This window comes from Takifugu flavidus, chromosome 11 (assembly GCF_003711565.1).
Source record: "Takifugu flavidus isolate HTHZ2018 chromosome 11, ASM371156v2, whole genome shotgun sequence".
NCBI lineage: Eukaryota > Metazoa > Chordata > Actinopteri > Tetraodontiformes > Tetraodontidae > Takifugu > Takifugu flavidus.
Genome location: NC_079530.1, coordinates 11502716 through 11524025, shown reverse-complemented (window position 1 = coordinate 11524025; position 21310 = coordinate 11502716). Strand labels below are relative to the sequence as shown.

The 21310-nt window shown below is 47.0% G+C and overlaps 1 protein-coding gene across 7 annotated transcripts in view; it reads right to left on the bottom strand.

The window, feature by feature from the left end:
• The window catches only part of macrod2 (mono-ADP ribosylhydrolase 2), a 284197-nt gene extending 266627 nt beyond the window's left edge, over positions 1 to 17570 (bottom strand). For all 7 annotated transcript variants that reach the window (XM_057048325.1, XM_057048329.1, XM_057048326.1 and 4 more), the window contains exons 1-3: positions 17328 to 17570; positions 15278 to 15379; positions 14898 to 15014 (exon numbers count right to left, since the gene is read on the bottom strand). In XM_057048325.1, coding sequence (XP_056904305.1) covers positions 14898 to 15014; positions 15278 to 15379; positions 17328 to 17364 — 256 coding nt within the window. In that variant the 5' untranslated portion in view covers positions 17365 to 17570. The remainder of the gene's footprint in view (positions 1 to 14897; positions 15015 to 15277; positions 15380 to 17327) is intronic.
• Between the last annotated feature and the right edge of the window lie 3740 nt (positions 17571 to 21310).

Below are 21310 nucleotides of genomic sequence, written 5' to 3'. Positions count from 1 at the left end.
TTGAAGGGGCTTAACCTCCGACTGTCCTTCACTGTCTGAAGTCGACGACCAAACAGGAGCGCTCACTCGTGAACAACGGCACTTCTCCAGGTTTTGCTGAGTGCACTTACCAGAGATGGGCCATATGTCTCTAAAAAGGCTGCTGCGTAATGGTGGGTGGCCCATATGGAGCGTTACTATGGCAACATACCAACCTTACGCACCGACATTCTGGAATCCTAATGGGTTCCAACCTTTAAATGGTCAATTTTGTGCATTGTTGGATAGTTGTGGGGGCTGTTCAGTGTGGTTTATAGTACGAAGCGGCAGTAATGTAGGTGTCACTCGATTTCTGATATTTATCCTCCATCATCCAGGGGTAATTTAATTGATGTGAAATAAATTGGCTTCCTTCACCATTTAAAAACAATGCTCAGTGAAGGAACACAGCGCTTCTGTGCCTGCGGGATGGTTGACAGGTGTCAGAGGGATTGGGAGCCATGAAAGGCAAATGTCAGAGTAAAGTGAGGATTACACTGTATTACTTTTTGAATATTTTTCAGAGGCTGGTGAAGGAGTAGTAATCTGTGGTGGACAGACCCCATCTGGCCTGACAGCAGCTTAGTTCCACCGAGTTCTGCCCAAAAGGAAAATTCACCAGGCCAACCGTCTCCCGGTCCACCAGAGACCTACATTTACTTCCTATTTCCTACTTCTAATGGCTCTAGTTCATCCCCACGCCACACCGTCTCTGGCCTGTGACCAAAGGAGACAGTCTTTGTCATGAGGGGGGGGCGGGATCGCAACGTCAAAAAGCCGCCATGCAAAAACAGCCAGCTGAAGGCAACTGTGAGACACGTAGCGCCTGCTGGTTCCCCCCATTTTCAGAACTGTCTGGAGCCTGTGGCCATAATAGCAGCGCGTTTGATGTTCTTCCTCATTTTGTCTCCAATTCCACAAGTGAAAGGGAAAAAATTGCTTTGCCATTCTGTTTTGCTTTTATTTAATTCTGGTGGACGACATGAATATTGCAACACAGACGCGCAGCAACTCTGACAGCGTTTTCTATAAAACACCGAAGTGTTCAAACGAGGCGTTAAAAGTTTAGCTTTGATACATTATGCAAGTTCATAATGATCCCGACGGTGGCTGCAGTGCACGTTTTCCCGCTCTAAGTGAGGAAAATGAAGCAGCATGGCAGATTATTACCGCCATGACACCTTCATGAATGGAAACCCAGAGGAACACCCAGAATTCCATGTGTCACGGAGATAATCATCAGATCAGAACATCTCTCCTCACGCCTACAGTAGTAAACACACACTGTTGCCATAGTAACTGGCCCACTAAGGTCTGAGGATGATGCCACCTGAACTCTGAACCAACTCCACGTTTACCTGGCTTCAGTGACGATCCAGCCACGTGGTCTCGCCCCAACGGTTCGCCTTCGTATTCCAATCAGTTCGCCATGTCTCCGACTGGAGATTGCCCCTTTTGCCCCAGCATTATGGTCTGTTTCGCTTGCACTGCTGTCGTCCTCTTGATAGCTCCAGTGACTAACGTCAATCGACCACCTGAAATGAACTTCTCTCCGCTTCAGTTTTACCTGAAGTTCAGAGGGAACTGACCCCGTCCGTCCAGCTGCTTCAGAGCCCCCCCAAAATGGACCCCCAAAATGGACCCCCAAAATGGACACGCTGTGAAAACCTTTGTCTCGAATGAGTCTTTCAGTCTGCTGCGGTGGTGTACAATTTTTTTAAAAGCCTCTGGAGAACAGGCTGGTCCTGGTCCTGTCCAGTTATCTGTTGGGCAAAGCGCGCTAGATTAAAAACCACTGATCGCATAATTAGGTTAGATAGTGTAAAAGGATGTTCTGTGTGCCCAACCGTCAGAGCTCGGTGATAAATGGGAGCCAAAACTGGCAGCTTTAAACAGTGGCTTATTGACTATGGGCAAATGGCTCATCGATTCTTTGATTATAGCACTCTGTTGTGATTAGTTGATCAGCTGAGTGGATACGGAGCTGAAATCTGAGCCTCTGATCCGGGGGCTGGTACTGAAACACGAGACTGGAAGATTAATCAGGAAATATTGACCGTTTCTGGACGATAACACACCCTGCAACTGTGAGAACGGAGCAAAAAACAAGTACCGATGACAGACGTTGGGAGGGGTGCGTAATGAGGTTGCCCTTGTCACAAATACATCTTCAGCCTTTCAATGCGTGTTGACAGCCACAATATGAGGCGTAATGGTGGAGCTTTCTAGGATCAAATTAATTCAACCCTCATGAAAACTTTATGAACACACTCCCAGGGCCTGAATATAAATCTGTGTGTGTTTTTGCCGTTAATGCAGAGTGGAGGCAGACGGCTGCATCAGAGTGCAAATGTCATGCTAGTATTTACCTACTTCACGCACATTAACCTGCAATAAATGATAAGATGATTACATCATCCGCCACACTAAAAAAAAAAAGAAAGGCTAACGGCAATTTTAATAGGTTCAAGTAGAGGAGCGGGCCGGGCTGGCGGTGGCGGGGAGTCTGCTTATCTTTCTTCGGCTGAATGGAAAATTGAACTTAAACCATGGAAAACAAACCGAGACCAGTACGGAGGAAGGAATCTTCCCCACGGAATTTCCCTGTGCAAGAGCATTTTCCCCACAAATACGTCAGGCCATCTGCAACCTCGAGGACCCGCAGCGGGTTTGAATGCAGCAGGTAAGGTAAGGCAGGTAAGATAGAAATTGGACTGACCAGTCTAAACACCATCCCAGCATACATGGCAACCACTGTGTCCAGTTAATACAGACCAGTCTAAACACCATCCCAGTACTGAGGCGTGTAAACACTTTATTAAATATCAGCGCAACCCTTCACACATTATTGTTAAACTAAAATGCTGGAATAAGTACGTCTGAAATGGATTCTTCCCAACGCGCTACAGTTTGGTTGCTGTGTAGAAATGTTACCGTTGGCGAGCCGCCGCACAACGGAATAGATGCATCCATTATTTTTAAAAGTGGAGTGGGGAAGCTAAGGCCTGCATTAAATATGCAAAAGAGAAACATAATGGATTTAGCAGGAGGGACGCTTGGAATTTCTTCATGCTGGTGAATTACTGGGGGTTGAAATGAGGAAAATGAGTTATGGAGCATTAACCTCTTCGTTCGTCATTATCCCCCCTCTCACGCTCCGGCTGTTTGTCCGTCAGTGTTTCACCGTCTGTCTCCTTCGGTGTTGGGTTACACGTCGCTTTAAGGACACAGAAAGTGTCCGACGCTCCCCGAACGCACCCTTTCTTGACATGGCCTCTCGGGGTCCTAAGAGCAGGACAAAGCAGCACCTTGATGATATCACCAATATTAGGTTTCAGAGGAGTCCTCGCCCGTCAGGTGAGAGGGCGGCGAGGGAGGGAGGGAGGGGTGGCAGGAGAGGCCAGCAGGGCTGATAAGGATCTTTTTGTCCCAGAGTGATGAACCACACCGCCAGGTCACCGTCCTGGAGAACGGCCGGGTGTGAGGCATTTTTCACCCGTAGGAAGGTGTTGAGACGCTGAAGGGTGATGTGGAGAGAGCTATCGAGTTACGGCGACGGGGAGGGCGGGGGTGCACGTTGGCGTGATGGCCTGAGGCGTCTGGAGGGCAATAGAAGGGCCGGTGGCTCACGTCTTTCTCCAGCCGACCCGGCTCTGCATCATAGGCGCGACACCTGCCCTCACAGCAACACTTAGCAACTCAGAAGGCTGAACGCTTGATGGAAAACAACAATAATCTTTTTAGGAGGAATGAAAAATGCTTCGCTGTTAAAAACCCTCTTTGCTAAAGAACTTCAGGCAACATCTGCTCCCACTAACTGTGAAAACTAATGAGCTCGCCGGCTTCCCAGTAAGATCTTTTGTTCCACCTCCTGATAATTCCTTGCAAGTTTCCTTCTTTGTCCACTCGTTGCTAATTCAGCACTTCCTAATCTAAAGTTGCTGATAACCATCCAGTGGCACAAAGAAAAGCCTGAGGTCTACCTCGCTTTTACAGGGAGATAATGGCGCGAGATTAAATAAAAAAGACTCTGTATAATAATTCATTAGTCTGAAAATGTCCTATTGCTCTGCCAGCATTGAAAAATGGATTTATTTGTCACTCCCAGAAATAAGATTAGCCCAAATTAAAGGTTCTTCGGAGTTCGGTCCTGCAGATTTTCAGCTGTGACGGGAAAGAATAAAACACCTCAAGGCCAAAATCCAAACATATGCAAACAGCAAAATTAAAATATGTCAAAAGTAACTGACGGAAACAAGTTCTTCATTTGGGCCAAAACAGCTTTATCAGCTCCGCATTTTTAAGACAGGGTTGCATTTGCATACTAATACTGGTTTCATTGGAACGTCAGGACAGGAGTGACAGGCTTGATAAACAGCACAAACACAACGGCTCCAAGGCCTCATTATGGACCAGAAAACACTAATGCAACAAAAATAGCATCCCGAGGCCTTTGGGGACCAGGCCAGTTAGCAGATAACACTCAGTATTTAATTGATCCTTTTACAGTAGTGCTACGGCATTCGTTGCTTTTGGAATTTTTCTGATCAGAAGTATTGGCCAATGATTTTATTTGATTTTTCTACCGAGGGGCCATTACAGTGGCGTCCTGAGAGCTGCTTTCATTTGCCGTCTCATTTATTAAACATGCAGCTTATATTAAGAGGCAGCTGTAAACAGTCAGCTCGTTTAGAAATGTCTCGGGAGTGTAGCCATCAGCTATTTATCTTCCACCTCCTGGTCTCTGGCTGTGGCCCCCGTGGAGAGAAAACATCTCCTCGGTCACAAACGTATGAAGGAATGTTTCAAATGTGCAATCACTCCTGCACCAGCAGGAAAAATCAGTGTTTAGGTTTGGTTTTTTTAAATCTTCGTTCGAGTTGCCAACAAGCTGCAGCCTCACGAGGGAGGAACGTCCACCTGCTTCTGGAGGAGCTCAGCTACATGCTAAAGTGGGAGATTTGCCACAAAAAGGTCCCCTAATTTTTCCTCCTCTCTTTGAGGTTTCTGCCTCGTGCACGGTGCCCATGGGACACGGCGCCGCGGAGCCGGCAAAGTTGGCTAATTGAAAAAGTAAACCGTGTCAAACTTAAAACCAAAGCAATCAAAGGTTAAGTGCATGATAAAATACATTTCCTACTAATTGCCACAGAATCCATTTCCCTAATGAAGTTCAGATGCCACCCTGATGCGGGCAGGTGCCCCTTAGAGAGCGAGTTAGTGTTGTAGTGCTCTGAACTAATGAAATATCAACTGGGCTCTTGACCACCAACATCTTCTCTCTTCTGGATAATGAATGCTGATATTTTATATGTTGCGCAACAGACGTGCAAAGGCCGACGCTGACGTCCAGACGAACTCTGAATTACAGGTAACGGATTCATTATGAAGAAATGTAAAAGCAATAATACAGTTCAGATGCTCAGGCCACATCAAAGCCCAATAGTTCAGTAATTTATGCTAAATAACTGACAATCTCGTGGAAAAGTGGGAGCATTCGGGCATCGACATCATCCGTCTCTGGAGCTTCACAGATATTCAATAAGACAACAGACAACAAATAAATAACTGCCTCGTTAAAGTTTTGTCGGCGTTAGCACCTCGCTACCTGTTGAACGCTCAATAATCCTGCGACGTGGCACAAAAAGCCGATAAAATGCAGATTAGCCTGGAGCTTCTGCGCCCTGTAGCAGACCACATAAAGAACGTGTTAACATCCAACGTTGGGGTGTGGGAGTGACGGCTGAAATGTCAGCTGGTGTTTTACAGCCTAAACACAGCTGATCATAACGAGGCTCTCAGAGGACGGCGGCCATGGCTCCTCACGCCACCGCCCGTGAGCGGGGTGTGTGTGTCTGTGTGTGTGTGTGTGTGTGTGTGTGTGGGGGGGGGGGGGGCGTTCTTCCTGGACGCAGCTACAAAGCAGGTCTGGGTCTGTTTTCCTCAGCTTGACAGAACCTGCAGCATGACTGATGATCCAGTGGCAGCCTGCATGAGTCCAACAGAACAATGAATCCGTGTTCTGGTCACCAGCCGCTCCGGACATGGAAGCAGAATTCTGAGCTTCCAGAAGTCAGAAATGAGTCCGTTTTCCAACCCCGCCGAGCACTTTTCTCTGGATTCGCTGCTGAGCGCCACGTTAGGTAGCGAAGGAATTGTTGGTCAACGTCGCCGCTTCTTTTCACGCCATTTATTCTGGATCAGGAATCTGGAATAATACCTTTCCTACTTTCATGTTTTCTTCTCTTTTTGATGCCTTTGTGCTTAGAATTACAATTGTCATGCTGACTAATCCTTTTTTAGTCAGGATTAGTTCCTCAGAGATGATTTTTGGAGGTGACCAACTTCTTTAAGCAATAAAACAAAAACAAAGAGCCAAACGGTGGAAACAACAACGAGCGTTGCTCAGTGCATGAGCTGAAAATGTGATTTTGATGGATTTCTGTCACTTCAATTGTTTGCTCACATCTTGGAACGATTAAAATGAATGTTGGTTGGGCCTTTAAAGATGATCCAGAGCTGCACAGAACTTTGTACCAACGCAACATTAGGCAGAAAACCTGACGATGCCGATGCACCCATGAGCCTCTCAGCAGGTCCAAAACCAATCGCCCTGCTCAGTTAATCCATCGCTCTCAACGTTTACAAAGGTGGCAAAGAGAGAGACGAGGTTTAACAGCAGATACACAGGGAAGCTCGTGAGATCCGATAATTACCCCAAAGGCAGCAGCCTATATAATGGCGCTAATGCTAAAATTACAACGCCGCTTTATCATCCGCTCGTAGACGTGAGGAGGCTTTTTAGTCACGACTGAACGATTTTCTGATGCCAGCAGATCAATCACGACTCACTTCTACACTTCTGTGATATAACAGAAGAGAACTGGAGCAGAACAGCGCGGGGAAGCACCAATTAGGATGAGTTCTAGCGACTGGCAAATATAATTAGGTGCAACTTGATTGTAACCGCATCATTAGAAAGTGCAAACAATCGTTTCAAGGCTGTAAAAGCTGCGCTGCTCTCTTTTTTCTTGGACCCAAAACTTGTCTTTAGCCATGCAGAATACTAAAGAACTAAATGGTTGCACCTTGATAAACATCCCTCAAATGAAAAGAGGTGCATGTTCAAGGGCCCCGCGGGGCCCCCTGGGGAGTCACACGGCACCTGAGTACCCAGGGGACACGGGGAATTCAACTGGGCAGCGTAGACAACAACATCCTGCTCAGACTTTCATACCTGTCGGGACCTCTTATTTACCCCCCCCCCCGCCCCCCCTGCCCCGCCCCCCGCCGCCACTGCCTGGCAGCATCTCAAAGCGTCCCTATTAATACACAGTCTTTTGCACCTCGTCTTCGCGTCTCTATAAGTGGCACAATTCAGGACCAAAAAAAGCGAGAGGAGGAACACAAGATTTTCTCCCTTACTGCACTTTTTCCTCATCCGCTTTCATCCGGAGCAAATCACATCCTTACAAATCAGTGGGGGACGGAGGATCACTTCCTAACAGCTCATATCAAAGAGAGGACTCTGCGGAAGCTGGTTAGGAGCCGACGGTTTAACAACCAGACTTTCAGCCACTCGAGGTATAATTAGTTTCACGCTTATGCTGAAGCTCAAGACAATAATGCGGCAACCCAGATAAAGAGGGAGTTCCTGAGCAGGTACCGAGCACCAGCTTTCTTAACTCTGCTTAATTTGACCTATTTACCCGTTTATTGTCATCAAGATAAGCTGTGAATGCACCAGGATGCTTGCAAGAGCTATTTAAACTATGTTAAAAACTTAAAGGAGGGTTTATTTTCCACCTGCCATCGAATCCCAGCGCCTCCCGGGGTTGGGACCTCTGTTCCATCACGCCAACCGTCTTCACCTCATTTGGGAGCTTAATCTGATTTGTTTGTGCACGGACATGGGACAAAGATTCTATTAAAGAGATTAAACTGCTTCCGTAGCCAGCTGAAGCATCAAAGGCCGGTCAAATTGCCGCCGCTTACTCCAGTGGGCTTGGCTAAAGTCACTTATTTGTCCATTTCATCATGCTAATGGCAGCAGCCCATCATCCCATTACAGCTCCACAGCTGAGCGAGGTTAAACAAATGCATTTTGTTTGAGGTCGAGCTGCCTCCATGTCAGGTCCTGAATGCCCCCCCCCCCCCCATCCCCCCGTACATTAGAAGAGATCATCAGCTTGTCTATAGCTGCTCTACTTGGGCGACCTTCTGGACCCTGCTGCATTAACCACCTCTAAGCTCCGCTCCAGCTCCACGCCTCCCCGTGTCTGGGAAATCCTCGCGGTGGCGGCGCTCCATCAGCACCTCCGGTCCACCAAATCTCGCCGCGTTGATTAGCAGCTCTGACTCAATGTTCAGTGCGTGAAGCAAATGTTACATTTGTGGAATGTTCAACACTCCAACCGGGGTCTCTAACAAACACAGTCGTGCTCGTAAATGAGTCCAGTGGCGTCCTGGCTGTGCAAAACTGATGGCCGTTCATTAGGACTCATTGTGCGCTGGGTGGTTACATTAAACACCAGCTTGTAAGCTGCAAACCCGTAGAATATAATAACTCAATCAGGCTTAATAGACTCATATCAGCCAGACGTTTCACATAAAGCTCACCGTTAATCATAGCCAACAGGACCTAGCCTCGTCTCTATTACCGTTCCGCTGAATGGAGGTCTTTGTCTATAATGAGTCCACATTCCCTAAGCCCTACAGTAACCACACAATCACTTGTGTCAACAGAAGGAAAATTTATCTCGCAGTACGTCCAGTTGGCCCTTCATTAGCATACGCAGAGCGCCAGCCCCCGAGAGCCGCTGATGGAGCTCCTGTATTTGCCGGGAGTGTTTTCAATATGGCCGCACAATAGCTGAAGGATTTTCAATTAAAAATCTCACCAGGTCATTTCTTCAGACCAAGAGAGGGCGCCGACCGCTTCTCCAACCCCCACACGCTGTCGCGGGGTTGATTTTGGAATATCTGTCAATTATCTGGACCCGAAACCATCTGAAACCACGTTCCTCCCATATTCTTAAGCCCACAAAGTCCTGGAGGAGCCCCGTTTCTCCTGCCTCAGCGGTGACCTTTCAAGGCCGATCACGGATCAGATCAGTAGGAACCCGGTCCCTTTTTTGGTGCTGTTAGCATGGCAACGCACCCAAGTCCACACAGTAACAACCGATGCCTCGTTTCAGCAGTTTGTACGTTCATTATTTGCATCCTTTTGAGTCCACTCACATTCCTAAACCATTAATTTAAATATTTAAAGCCGTTTATTAAAAAGCACTGAACGTGTATCAGGAGGCAAAACATGAAAATCATCTGAGCACACAAACAGCTGAAAATAATAAAAAGAAAAGTGTCCTCGGGATGTAGACTGATGAGTTGGATGCATCTAAGAACAGTAATAACAGAGTTGGCATGATTTATGTTAAACTGCCTCCTCCAGATTTATTCCCTGACCAAACAGCCAAACTTCTCAAAGTTTAGGAGCAGGGAGAGAAACATGGGTTCATTTAAAATGCATCCAAAATGGCCAGTTGAGAGCTATATTTATGAGCACAGCCCCTGGTTCCCCAACTTTGAGAGAAACTCATACGTGCTCACAAATATTGAATGAAGTGCCCTGGGTTATAGGAATTGTATTCTCATTTAAAGCTATGCAGCAAACATCACAGCCTTTCATTTCAGTTGCTTAAGGTCTTCTTATGTGGAAGGATGTTTCGCTTTTTCTCTGTTTAGCAAACAGGAGACCAGCGGGGAAGACGCAATTTCCTATCTCATTAAGAATTCATATTCTTGGTGGAATTTGGAGGGAAATTTAGTCACAGTAATAGCAAACTAATTCATTGCAGCAACAACAGGGGCACATATTCAAGGATGCTTCATATTAACCAAGGCATGCCCTCTCAAAAGAGAGGTTGTCTGCCCATCTGCCTCTGCCCTAACCTGTGCTGGGGCTGTTGCCGCGGCAGCAGGCCTGTTACAGAGAACATAACTCATTAGTATTTCAGCCAACGTGCACGCTTTCCCTGCTCTGTGTGCACGGCTTATTTGCTTCTGCAAAGCTTGACAATTCTTGTAGGACCAGAGATTAACTGAAACAAATCCAAAATGAAGTACGAATGGAGACCAACGCTGGGGGAGGGGGGGTAACGGCAGCGGGAGAGCGGGCTGGAGCTCAGACAGGAGCGCCGTGGAGGACAGCGGATCGCCTGCTGGCGATCACGCCGGGCACGCCGTCCGCGTGGTGGCGAGACGCAGTCGGCCGTCAGATTTCTCCCGCCGCTGCTTCTGCCGCCTAATAAACACTCACTCTTTGGCCACGGCTCCTCATCCCCGCACAGATCAAAGATCTCACCCCATCTTTGTGCATGAGATAGACGGGCGCAGGGGCTGGAACATTCAAAAGATGCTCTTCTATGCTTGCTGCATGTCTGGAACCCCGCGCGACGCAGCAGACTTGTTGCCATCTTCTCAACCCCCCCAAAATAGACCAAATGGCAAAAACAGACTCTAAAAGAGATTGCTTGATGTTTTGGCATTTTACGGCCGCTACCTCAGACGCTTCTGAACGTCTATGAAGAGGAAGCAGCAAATGAAAATAAAAACTAATCATTTGAAAATGCAGCAGCAGCCCCATCCTCCCACCTCTCAAACTGCTCCCTGGGACGTTCTTTAGAGTAACAGTGCCCCCTGCCGGCCACCCACCATATAAGCAAGGGTGCTGCGTCCACATTTGTTGGTTACCTGTTAAATCAAAGTTTGGTTTTTCATATTCATTAAATCGCATAACACTGAAGTCATGGCACACAAGGACGGTTTTGTAACATTTCCACATTCAAAATAATCACCCCGTGCTATTTTTTAACTAATACCAACAGTAAATGTTGATGTGGTCAACATTTCACCCTTTTCTGTCAGACCTCCTTCCTCAGGTGTGGAGAGGTCCCCACCTCGTTTGTGTGGGACAAAGGAGTAAACCAACAGAAGGTGTTGAGAGGCTCCTTCAGAACAGCCCGCGCGTGAATACATTCCCGGTTCCTAACAAGCCTGATGGATGAGGTCCGGTGTGTGCGCGGCAGAACGCGGCGAGGTGGAGATTAGCAGAACAGAAGCAGCAGAAGGCGGCTCAGAAGAAAAACAGGGACAAACAAAGGCTTCCTGACCTTGACAATGACAACTAAATTCCCTCCCCACAGGTATTGGACCTGAATGAGCGCGTTCCTGTTAAATATTGGCCAGCGTTCCTCACACACAAAGAGTGACTTTCATGGCCCTGACAAGACTGTGGTTATCTGTCTGCTTAATGGGTTTTGTCAAGGGGACCTGGGTTAAGGTGGTGAAGGCGTGGCCAAGGTCACGCTACGTTAGAGTGGGAAGAAAACAAAAGTCAGACAAAGTCGGCAGCCAAAGCAACGGGCGAGAAAGACTCCCATCGTTAGCTTCCATTAGCCCCGCCCCCTCCCAGAGAACAACAATGGTTAACCTGTTTGAAGCAGAGACAAACACCGACTAAATACTCCGCCTGGTTCAGGGGCTGCTCCGTCCCTTCAGTTGATATTAACACGCTGGGTCGTGGGGGGAAAAGGCTCGACTGGCGCCGCATCCCCCTTAAAGATGATGCGATTACGGGGGGACGCCGGTGCAGCCCTCTCACCAGAGTCATTTCACTGTTCAACAGAGCAGCACGCTCCCTCACTCACACACATCGATTTTCATTCTTAATGTGACAGTGTAGCAATCACAAGTTTGCTCCAGAAGTTACAACCGTCCTCAGCGTCAGCCTCAGGCGTGCGCCGTGCACAACAGGCAGCGAAGGGGAGGAGCTAGTTGCTCCCCGAGGTCACGGTTCTGGGAGCGAGCGTGCGGAGGAATAGGAACGCAGGCCGGCGTCTCCGGGGGCTGCGCGTGTTGAGCCTCCTCGGCCTGACAACAGCGGGGGAGCCGATCCAAAAGGCCAAAGCTTCGTTAATCGTTAAGAGACGTAAAAACGTGAAAGAGGAATCACAAATGGGACGCCGCTGTTTGGCCTTGGAAAACTCCACGACAACGGCTTCAAAAATAAAAAAAAGATCTGAAAGAAGCCAAATGAACCTGACAAGTGCATTAGCATTGACAGAGCAGGAGAGCATGATATTACGAGTCAGATCTCAACATGGAAAATGAAGCTTTTGTCCATTTAGAGGAAGCTGGAATGAAAAATGTGTGTTGGATTCAGGCAGAGCAAAGGCATCGCCGGCGAGCTCAGACGGCCCCTGGAGCACAAGGCCGAGCTAGCATCCGTGCTAGCATCCGTGCTAGCATCCGTGCTAGCAACCGCGATCATCCCCAGAACCCTGCAGATCCACCTGGCTCGTTGCAGTATTCCAGTCAGGTCAGATGAGGCCAGATGACCTTCTGCGGGGTACATTATGCATGAACCGTGAAGGTAAACAACGTGTTCCCAGGAACGCCACCCGCGATCGATGTCTGGATTGGCCGCGTTTCAAAGAGAAAAACTTGTAAAAGTCAACCTCCACCGGCCCAGAATTTCCTCGCCGTCGCAGGAGGCCGCGCTCGTCAGCCGGTGACGGCGGCCGTGGAATCTGGACAGCAGTGACTCCTTAATAGCGTTCACGACCGAATCGCTCCGCTCGCTGAATTGGCTCCTGTAAAGCAATGATCTCATCCAGAGAGCAGTGGGTAATGGATTAGGAGTCAGCGCAGGTTTATAATTAGAACAGCCATCACGAGATGACAGCTCCCCCCCCCCCCACCCGCCCCCCGCGCTTCGTACAACCATCTGAATGTTAACCAGAGTAAAAACTGAAGACTAAACTGTTGATACGTTCACGTTCCCTCCAGGAAAATCGCTTCAATGTGGGCGAAAGACACCGAAGTGGCTCCAACGTCATTTTACCTGAGGCGGCGGCGGCGGCGGCGGCAGCGGCGGCGGCGGCGGGCTAATGAGGGCCCTCTGATAAAGCGGGCCCATCTGCCGGCGCCGCTTCTGAACGTCATGACTCCTCACCTGCAGTTTGCACGCCGTCTCAGCAGCCTGCTCGTGCACGCTCTCGGGCCAGGTGACAGTGTGAGCACATCTCCCATCTCCAGCCAAACAGAATTACGGAAGAATTAAAAGCCAATGAGCCCAATAATTAAACTTTAATGGAGGACATAAAGCACGGCGACACCCTCTAAAGCCAAGAGGCGGTCTCCATAACAGCAGGGCCGAGCTGGCCCTGAAACTATCAACGCTTCTGCTCTGCCAGCCAGAAACTGCTGCCGTCGCAACTGAAGTCCCGTCGGACAAATCTCCCATGATCCTTTGCTTTATGCTGTATATAAAGCTGTGAGGGAAGAGAAATAGACCCCGATGTCAGGTACACTGGGTACGCTCCGTGTTTGAACAATTGATCCTTCACTCCAAACTTCCCACAATTCTTCAGGCCAGATTCCAAAGCCATCAGGAGAGGATGGAAGTCCTGCTGCGCCGAGATTGGACCCGGTGTTGAGATCAAAGGCAAGAAGTCCAACAGACAATCTATAGATTTTATCAGCGCGTCACCAACATCCGCAACATCCTGTTTGTTCACATTCTCCAAACTATTATTCACACAGTTGCCACGATACAGACGGGTTTGGGAACGTAAAAAGAAGGGAAAACAGATCCGGCAGCACTGATTTATAGAACAATAACAGCATTTTGTGAAACATATGCCAAAACACTCACTTTAAATTCCCCCATCACAAGTCACAGCTAAGCTTTGGTGCAATTCCAGCGGTGCAGCCTCAGAGACGTTAGCGGCCTCTGTGGCGGCACCATCAGAACCCGGGCAATCACACGGCCCATTTCTGTAATCACACAACACCGTCGGCCAACGTGCCTCCTTCATCCATTAGATATCGAGCTGGCAATAAAAAGAGGGCGTTGATCTATAGGTGCAATTTGCTCGATATCGCTGACGTCTTACATAAACATGAGAACAGATTCTATTTTAACCTCCGCAGAGCTTCAGTCAAACCTTTAGAATACATGTGGCGCAGCACCTGCTACAAGTGCGTCTCCAAAAGGTTGATAAAGGAGGAGACATTTATGTTCCAGGTACCCGTCGCCATCACGGAACAGAACAAACCAACAGAGACGGAGACCAGGTGGAACAATGATGGAGAATGTCGTGACATTTTATCCTCCATAGTGGAACCATTTGCATAATAGATTTAATTCATTAGCCATATCCAACAAAGCAGTCTTTGCTTTGCATCTATTAATTTTGCATAAATTATAGAAGATCCATTTCACACAGGATGCTTTGTGAGCAGTAATGTGCACATTATTACAAATGCCACCAGGGGACAAGGAAGGTATGAAACATTCAGAAACAACTCAGGTGCAGCACAAAGTTCCGCTTTAAATCTGGTGCAAAATTATCCCGAGCGTCTTCTGCAGGAGTCAAAGTTAGAGCTGTGTGTGTGTGTGTGTGTGTGTGTGTGTAGGTTGTGACTTCAGTAAATTATATAACAGTAGATTTATAAAAACACACATTCTACGTCGTCACTTTCGTCCCACAAAATCCCTCAGGATATGTGATGCAACAGATGCCCATTAAAACACACATCTCATCAATACTAATTAATAAAGCGCCGCTTATTATCGTCCGTCTTTAACCTTGTGTTTGATTGGCGGAGGCGTGCAGGAGCACAACCCACCTACAGCTTTAACACTTCAGAACATCACGGTAAACATTTAAGCATCAAAGCATCAAAGCCGTGGTGTTTTCGGAGTAGCAGCACTTCTGCACTCCTGCCAGCAGAGGGCAGCAAATCGCCATTCAAGTGCTGCTCTTCTTCAACGCAGAACAAGTAGGTCCAGAAGAATGAAGTCAAACCCTTACCAGCGTTGACTATGGCGTCCACCTCCAGGACAGTGATGTCTCCTTTGTAGAGAGACACTTTATCGCTCAGGCCCCCTCCTTCACCCGTTAGCTCCGGCTCCTCCTCTTCCTCATTAACTAAAAAGAGAAAGATGAACTTTGCATTAAATATGAAACATACATATTCATTTATGGGCCATTTCGGGGACTCCGTCCATCATCCATTATTGAAACCATCAGAAGTGCTCAGGCACTAGAAGATTCTTTATCATCACTTTGTGGTTTATAGTGTGAACTCTGCTGTGGCTTCGTCCTTATTGGTTTAACTCCAAAGAAAAGGGGGTAAGAAAGCAAGAACATGACATATTGCACAGAGGTAGAAGTGGAACAACCGAACTCACATCTATTTTCCTGTCTCCAGCTGGGAATCTTCTCCAGGGGCACAAAGTCCTGCCGACGGTACTCCTTGCGTCTCTCATCCTGATCCAGACGAAGCAGCCTCTCTGTGAAGGTGACCACCATTTGAAAGTGTATTTAAAAAGTCCTTCACGTGCACAGAACCCGCAGCAGCGCTCCCGCATCTGGACTCGGCGCCACTGGGCCTCGTCGCCACCACGGTGCCAGTGAGCGTGCAGCAGCGGGAGCGGGAGCGGGAGCGGGAGCGGCGCCGTCCCCTACGGATGGGCTTAAACCAGCACGGCTGCTCCCGACCCTCCATCTTTGGCTGGACGTGGTCGGGCTTCTCTACTCAAACTGCCTGGCGTGCACAGGCGGCGCCCGGTTGGAGCTCTCCGCTGGGAGGCTCCGGCCTGTTGCGCAAGCCTCGCTGCACGCTGTGAACTGGTTGTTCCGGATCAGCTCCACGCTGACCTGCCCCTGCAACAAGTCTGATAGGACTTTTTTTAATAGCTTGCCAAAGACTATAAACTGTGCAGTCTATGGATTTTGTGATGTAACGGCGTATTTTAAGCTAGCTGCACCTACTTTAAGACCACAGTTACGCAACCTTTCGTTTCTGTGGTCTTCTCCAACACGCTCCAAGGGTAACTGGCTGACACCCACGTTCCTGCTGCGTGGCAGATCATGTTCTCAGAGATGGACATGGTGAGAGTGACCCTCGCAGCTGGACGGGCTAATCGTGGGGAGGGCTGCCAGTAACGGGCAAAAGTATGAAGCCATTTTTATTAAAGGACCTGAAGGGGAAGGTTTATCGGTGTACAGGGTCGGTGGTCAGCATCAGCCAGCGCCACAGGGGCTAAATCTGAAGGCTAAAATGGTGGGTCAGCAGATCTACAGAAAAGAAGCACTAAACATCTGTGCTTCTCAAAGAACCAGAGATTAGGACTCTTTATGTGGTTTAAGCCAACTTTCTTAGCTTAGATTTCCAAAGGCTATATTCGAGCATAATGTTTGTTCTTTCTTTTACAAATTTTAGTATCTAATTTTGAATCAAATGAGTTCTTTTCTACTTGATTTCTGGATCAGAGAGCAACTATTTCCTTCATGAGAGGATCAGAGGATCCGATGTGAATGATCAGGATGAATGTCTGAGAAAAGGATTTTGGTGTGTGTCCAGGATTATTCCCAGGAAAAAATAAAAGATATATAACAAACACAAAGTGTACAGATTATGGAGTTAATTGTAAAGTTTGACTTTTTCTTTTGGGCCATTTTTAAAGCCCTTCGCATGTTTCAGGAGCTCTGAGAGATTTAACTCACCGTGGCGTGATCGCTCTCTACCAGCTCATTAGGGGTTTTACCAATAATCAGAATTCTAATTATGATGAGGATTGGATTAAATTGAGCCTGAGGCTCTAAATGACCCAGGGATCACCTGGATCCAACCTGAGGCTCGTGGATGTGGCTGCAAAACTGAAGCTAGAAGCTAAAACTTCATCAGATTAGCAACAGTCTGGAGTTTTAGCTGAAGCAAAGTTCTCTCCCTTCAGGACGTGATCAGAGGCTTACTGATGCTACTCATGGTGTCTTTATTCCCAACTATTCCCGAACAACAGGTCTCTGCGCACACGGTTAGCATCACACTGCTCACGTGTGGAGGACAGAATGATGGTTAATTCACCGATACCTGAATTAAGAAGCACTTTCTTGCTATTGTTCGGATGGGAATCTTTAAAGTAGTGATGTGAAATGCGTGTTGTGAAGATAACTGCTTCCCCACAGAGGGACGTGGGGGGTGCTGACTGCTCCAACAACAATGAGGACTCTAGTGAACCGCACTAGGAAGCTTTAGATGCTGCTAAACACAGATGGAGGCTACTATTGTTGGCCAAAGTGAAGCAACACCGCGGTAACGTCGGGGACGGCTGAAGTAGCGAACGGGGGCGGCCAGAGTCTCCCAGTCTCAGGGTAGAATTCCTGCTGTCTGCCATTTAAGAGGATGGTGGTGAGGATGAGGATGATAGCCTTATTCCACCTCAAAACAAGCCTTACCTTTTTCAGTCTTCCAGTCCTTTTTCTTTTTGCTCATGCTGCCGGAATGGTTGGACTTCGAGTGGTTGCTTTTTGACTGTGACAACCCCAGGCTCACAGTGAGTGGTGCTCCGGGAGAATAAAAAACTGAACCGAGGAGTGAAACAGCCCCTGGACGCTTGTCTCACCTGTGAAGCTGTCAAAATTCTGTGGCTTTCTGCCGGATCAACCTAGCCTGACTGCCCCTGAAATTATATGTGCACATTGCGGCCAAGTCACTGGCTGTTGTGAACAAGGAAGCGATTGGTTGATTCGTCCAAATGACGTGTCGATCAAACGTACGACGCGCTGATTGGCTGGTCTCCGGAGAGCCCGCCCCCTGGTGTCCTGACGGGGGAAACCGGGATTCTTGGACTTGAACTGCAGAGAACAGTTTCCCAAGTAAACTTTGGCAGGAAACGACCCTTTTAGGTCGGGGGGAAAAATCCAAACTTAATATGATGTCACATTGGTTTAGCGTGTTTTTGTATATTACTATTATTTCGAATTTGAAGCAAAAAGCTGGCATTAATTATAAAACATGGTACAACAGTCATGGATGAATTCATGCCTTGGTCCAATAATCTCCAATGCAGATGTACTGTGACATCCAAATGCCATTGTTTCATATCTATTTATTTTCCATTGTTTGATTTTTTTTCTAAACAACTGTTTCAGAAAGCAAAATGGAGACAGAACTTTGTCGTAGATTCATCAACATAATATAATAATAACTGTCATTGTTTATGGAATAAAAGAGTATTTCATAGGCGTTTCCAGACTGGTGGTAGTTAGGGTGTCATATTATAGAGGCTGTTCCAGAGCCTGCCTTCTGTCGTCTCTGTTCTGGTCCAGACCCATCTGCTCCTGAAAATACTCACATCATCTCAGAGTGGAACATTTGAAGCAAAATGCACCCTTCTTTTTGATCTGAATTCAAGCGGATTTTAACCAGTTTATGCGTCAGCATCAGCCAAGCTTAGCCAAGGTGTTGGCACGAATGCATCAATAACGTTATGACCAATCTGGCAGTGTAGGTGTGAGCAATAACAAATATGTTATATTTAAACCTTGCATCAGATTGCCGTTGCTTGTATAGAAGTGAAAAGGTGTACATTCAGTGTAGCAATCTTGTAAAACAGTTGCCGTGTGGTTCATATTACAGTCAAATTAAAGATCTTTATCTCACTGGGATGTTAGGAAATAAAGAAGTTATCAATTCACATTTCTGCCACAGAAATTAATCATTTACCCGTGTAATATCGCAATTAGTTCCACTGCATCTTCAACAATTGCATTCCAAAAATATTATTCTGTGTTACATTTAGTGACACATTTTCACATGTACTCTTGCCAGACCTCACAATAACGCAATTAAAATCGCTTTCTGCAGCCAAACGGCTGCCTGCGATGCCGCACATGTGCCGCTAGAGGGCGCGTATGTAACAAAATTGCTCCAAAACCGCCCGCAAAAGTCATATAAATGCTTTTGTTCAGAGCGCAGACTCCAAATAATCCAATTTTAAGTATTCCTATTTCATTGAGTGTTCAAATACAGACGTATTTTACATACAGGTACAGAAGTTTTAACTATGTAAGTTACATTTTAACTTTTATCGAAGTATCTTTTGCTTTGTGTGACTAATAGTTTGGGGGTTTATTTTCCATAGATTTTAAGCAAATTGTTTTTGGCATTTTGCATCGAGTCATATGGGGATAAAATTCAGACAATGTTCTGACAAACAGGAGGGAAAAAAAATCAGATTTGCAGGCTGTTTGTGGTGAATTGATCACCTTACATCGGTTAATTTGTACAGAAGAGAAGATGCTCTGTTTGATTAAGACTAGAGCCAAGTCGCGTCGTCATGGTTTCAGCACAGGGAAACGAGGCCAGCGGATGCACCTTCACCCTGAATGAGCTCAGTCAGTACAATAATTAATCCAATGCAGTTTTGACAGTCTTCATCCAGAGAGATTTGTTAAACAGCTTTGAAGATGATTCCGGCCAAATTACTCACACACATATTTATAGTTGTAGTCCAGACGATCTGCACTCTGGCTGCTTTCTTTGACACTGAACATTACGATTCTAATAGTTTTGAGGTTTGTTGTTTTCCTTTTCAACCAGCTCAGTCAAACATTTGTCTGCTCAAATCAACGGTTTCCATCTGAATCGGGCTCATGTGCCCCACACGTGTGAGCTGCAGCTGAGATAAAAGGCGTTCTGAGAGGCGTGCGCATCTGGGCCTTTGTTCTTTTATCACACTGGTCTGTGATATCAGCCAAACACCCTTTAACAAACAAAACTGCCAATTCTACCTGCTCAAAGCCCAAGAATGCATCAGCGTGGGATTGAATTGTAAAAAGCGAGGTCAAATTGCAAGGTCACGTTGAGTTATGTGTGAATTTGGGGGGTTTCAGTAAAATCTGTGCAGACTGACAGTATTTCCGACCTTGACGCCCTCAACAACAGAGCTCTAGTTGTACACCACAGCCACAAGTCGAGCCTGTCAGAGGTGAAGTGAATTTGGCAGTTTAGCGTTGGCCCTTTTTGTTTCGTCTAGGTTTTGAGAACAGGTTTGTGGTCGGATTAGAACGCTCCCCACTGTGAGTATTCTCTTCCTGCAGGATTCCTGTGGCTTGTAGCTGTAACAACACGTGCTGAGGTGCCTCCCTTCTGTTTATTTTACTCCATTTAATAAAGGTCCCATCCACCTCGTTTCTTCACACCAGAGCGTGCCTGTTCTCCGGCTGCCCCAAGCAGCGGGAGCTCCTTCCTGATCGCTTGTTGACCCCCAGTTGAATAGATTTAGTGTGCATAGATGTTCAGCATGCTCGGATGTTCAAAGCGTGTGCGCGACAGTGATCCTGATTGCCAAGGCTTCCATAAACAGGTTCCTGAAGGATAATGGGAGCGTGTTTTGTCTTGGACACCGGTCCCCCTCTTTCTTCATAAATCAAAGAGAAACAGAGAGGTGGAGACCTCTTTTATTCTGTTCAAAGGTTATTTATTGTGCTATTAACACAAATGAATCGTCCAAATGAGCAGCTATGATGTTGGCCAGCTGAATATTGCTCCTTTCTCAAAAGGATTCTGCACTTTTCCGCATGAGAGGAAAAGGATTAGCAACCTGAACTGCAAGAGATCACTCTTAATTGTTGGATTTTACCTTTAGGAAAGTTGATTTTGGCTCCCGACGCGCGTCGAAATGTTTTTTTCTCAGTTTAATTTGGCAGAAAAGACCCCCGCATTAATTCTAATCACACGCCTAATCGCGTGGTTTTCACATTCACAATGAAGAGCAGATTGGCTCAGACTTCATGCAGATCTGATGTTGGAAACCACACGATGCTCGTGGAAGGTCAGCTGCCCCCCCCCCCCCCCCCCACTCTGCAGCAGCAGCTCTCTTCTCACTGAATGCTCAGAGGAGCTCTTTCATCTCTGTTGATGTGATCCAAGGAAAACAACATTGAGCTGCACATTAGGACTAAAGATTGCGTTAGTTGTGTTACGCCCACCCAGCTGCTCCGCAAACAATAAAGATAAAAGTGCTGGGCCTGATATTGATCTAGGGTCCGCTTTGATCAGGAAACATTCCCAGGTGAAACTGTTGCTGTTGCTATGGAGAGTATTTTTAAAAGATATGGTATTAATGCAACAATCCTAGACCGAGGCTGAGTAATTATGATGTTGGATTAATTAAAAGTAAGAATTCAAGTTTAATGCACTAGAGAGACTCCAGTGGATATGAATTTACAGTCTAATTCTTTGCAGAAAAAAAGCCCCAAATAGTCAATTATATACTTTTGAACTTTGCTTTTAGTTAGAAATGACTCCCCACCATGTCCAACGGTGCATTTCTAGTCTTGCAATGAGCAAAGGTGTTATAGGTTTTGCTTCAGGGGCTACTCAGCAGCTGCCTCACAGCATCCTGCAGAAGGCACATCCCATTTCCCCTCTCCTC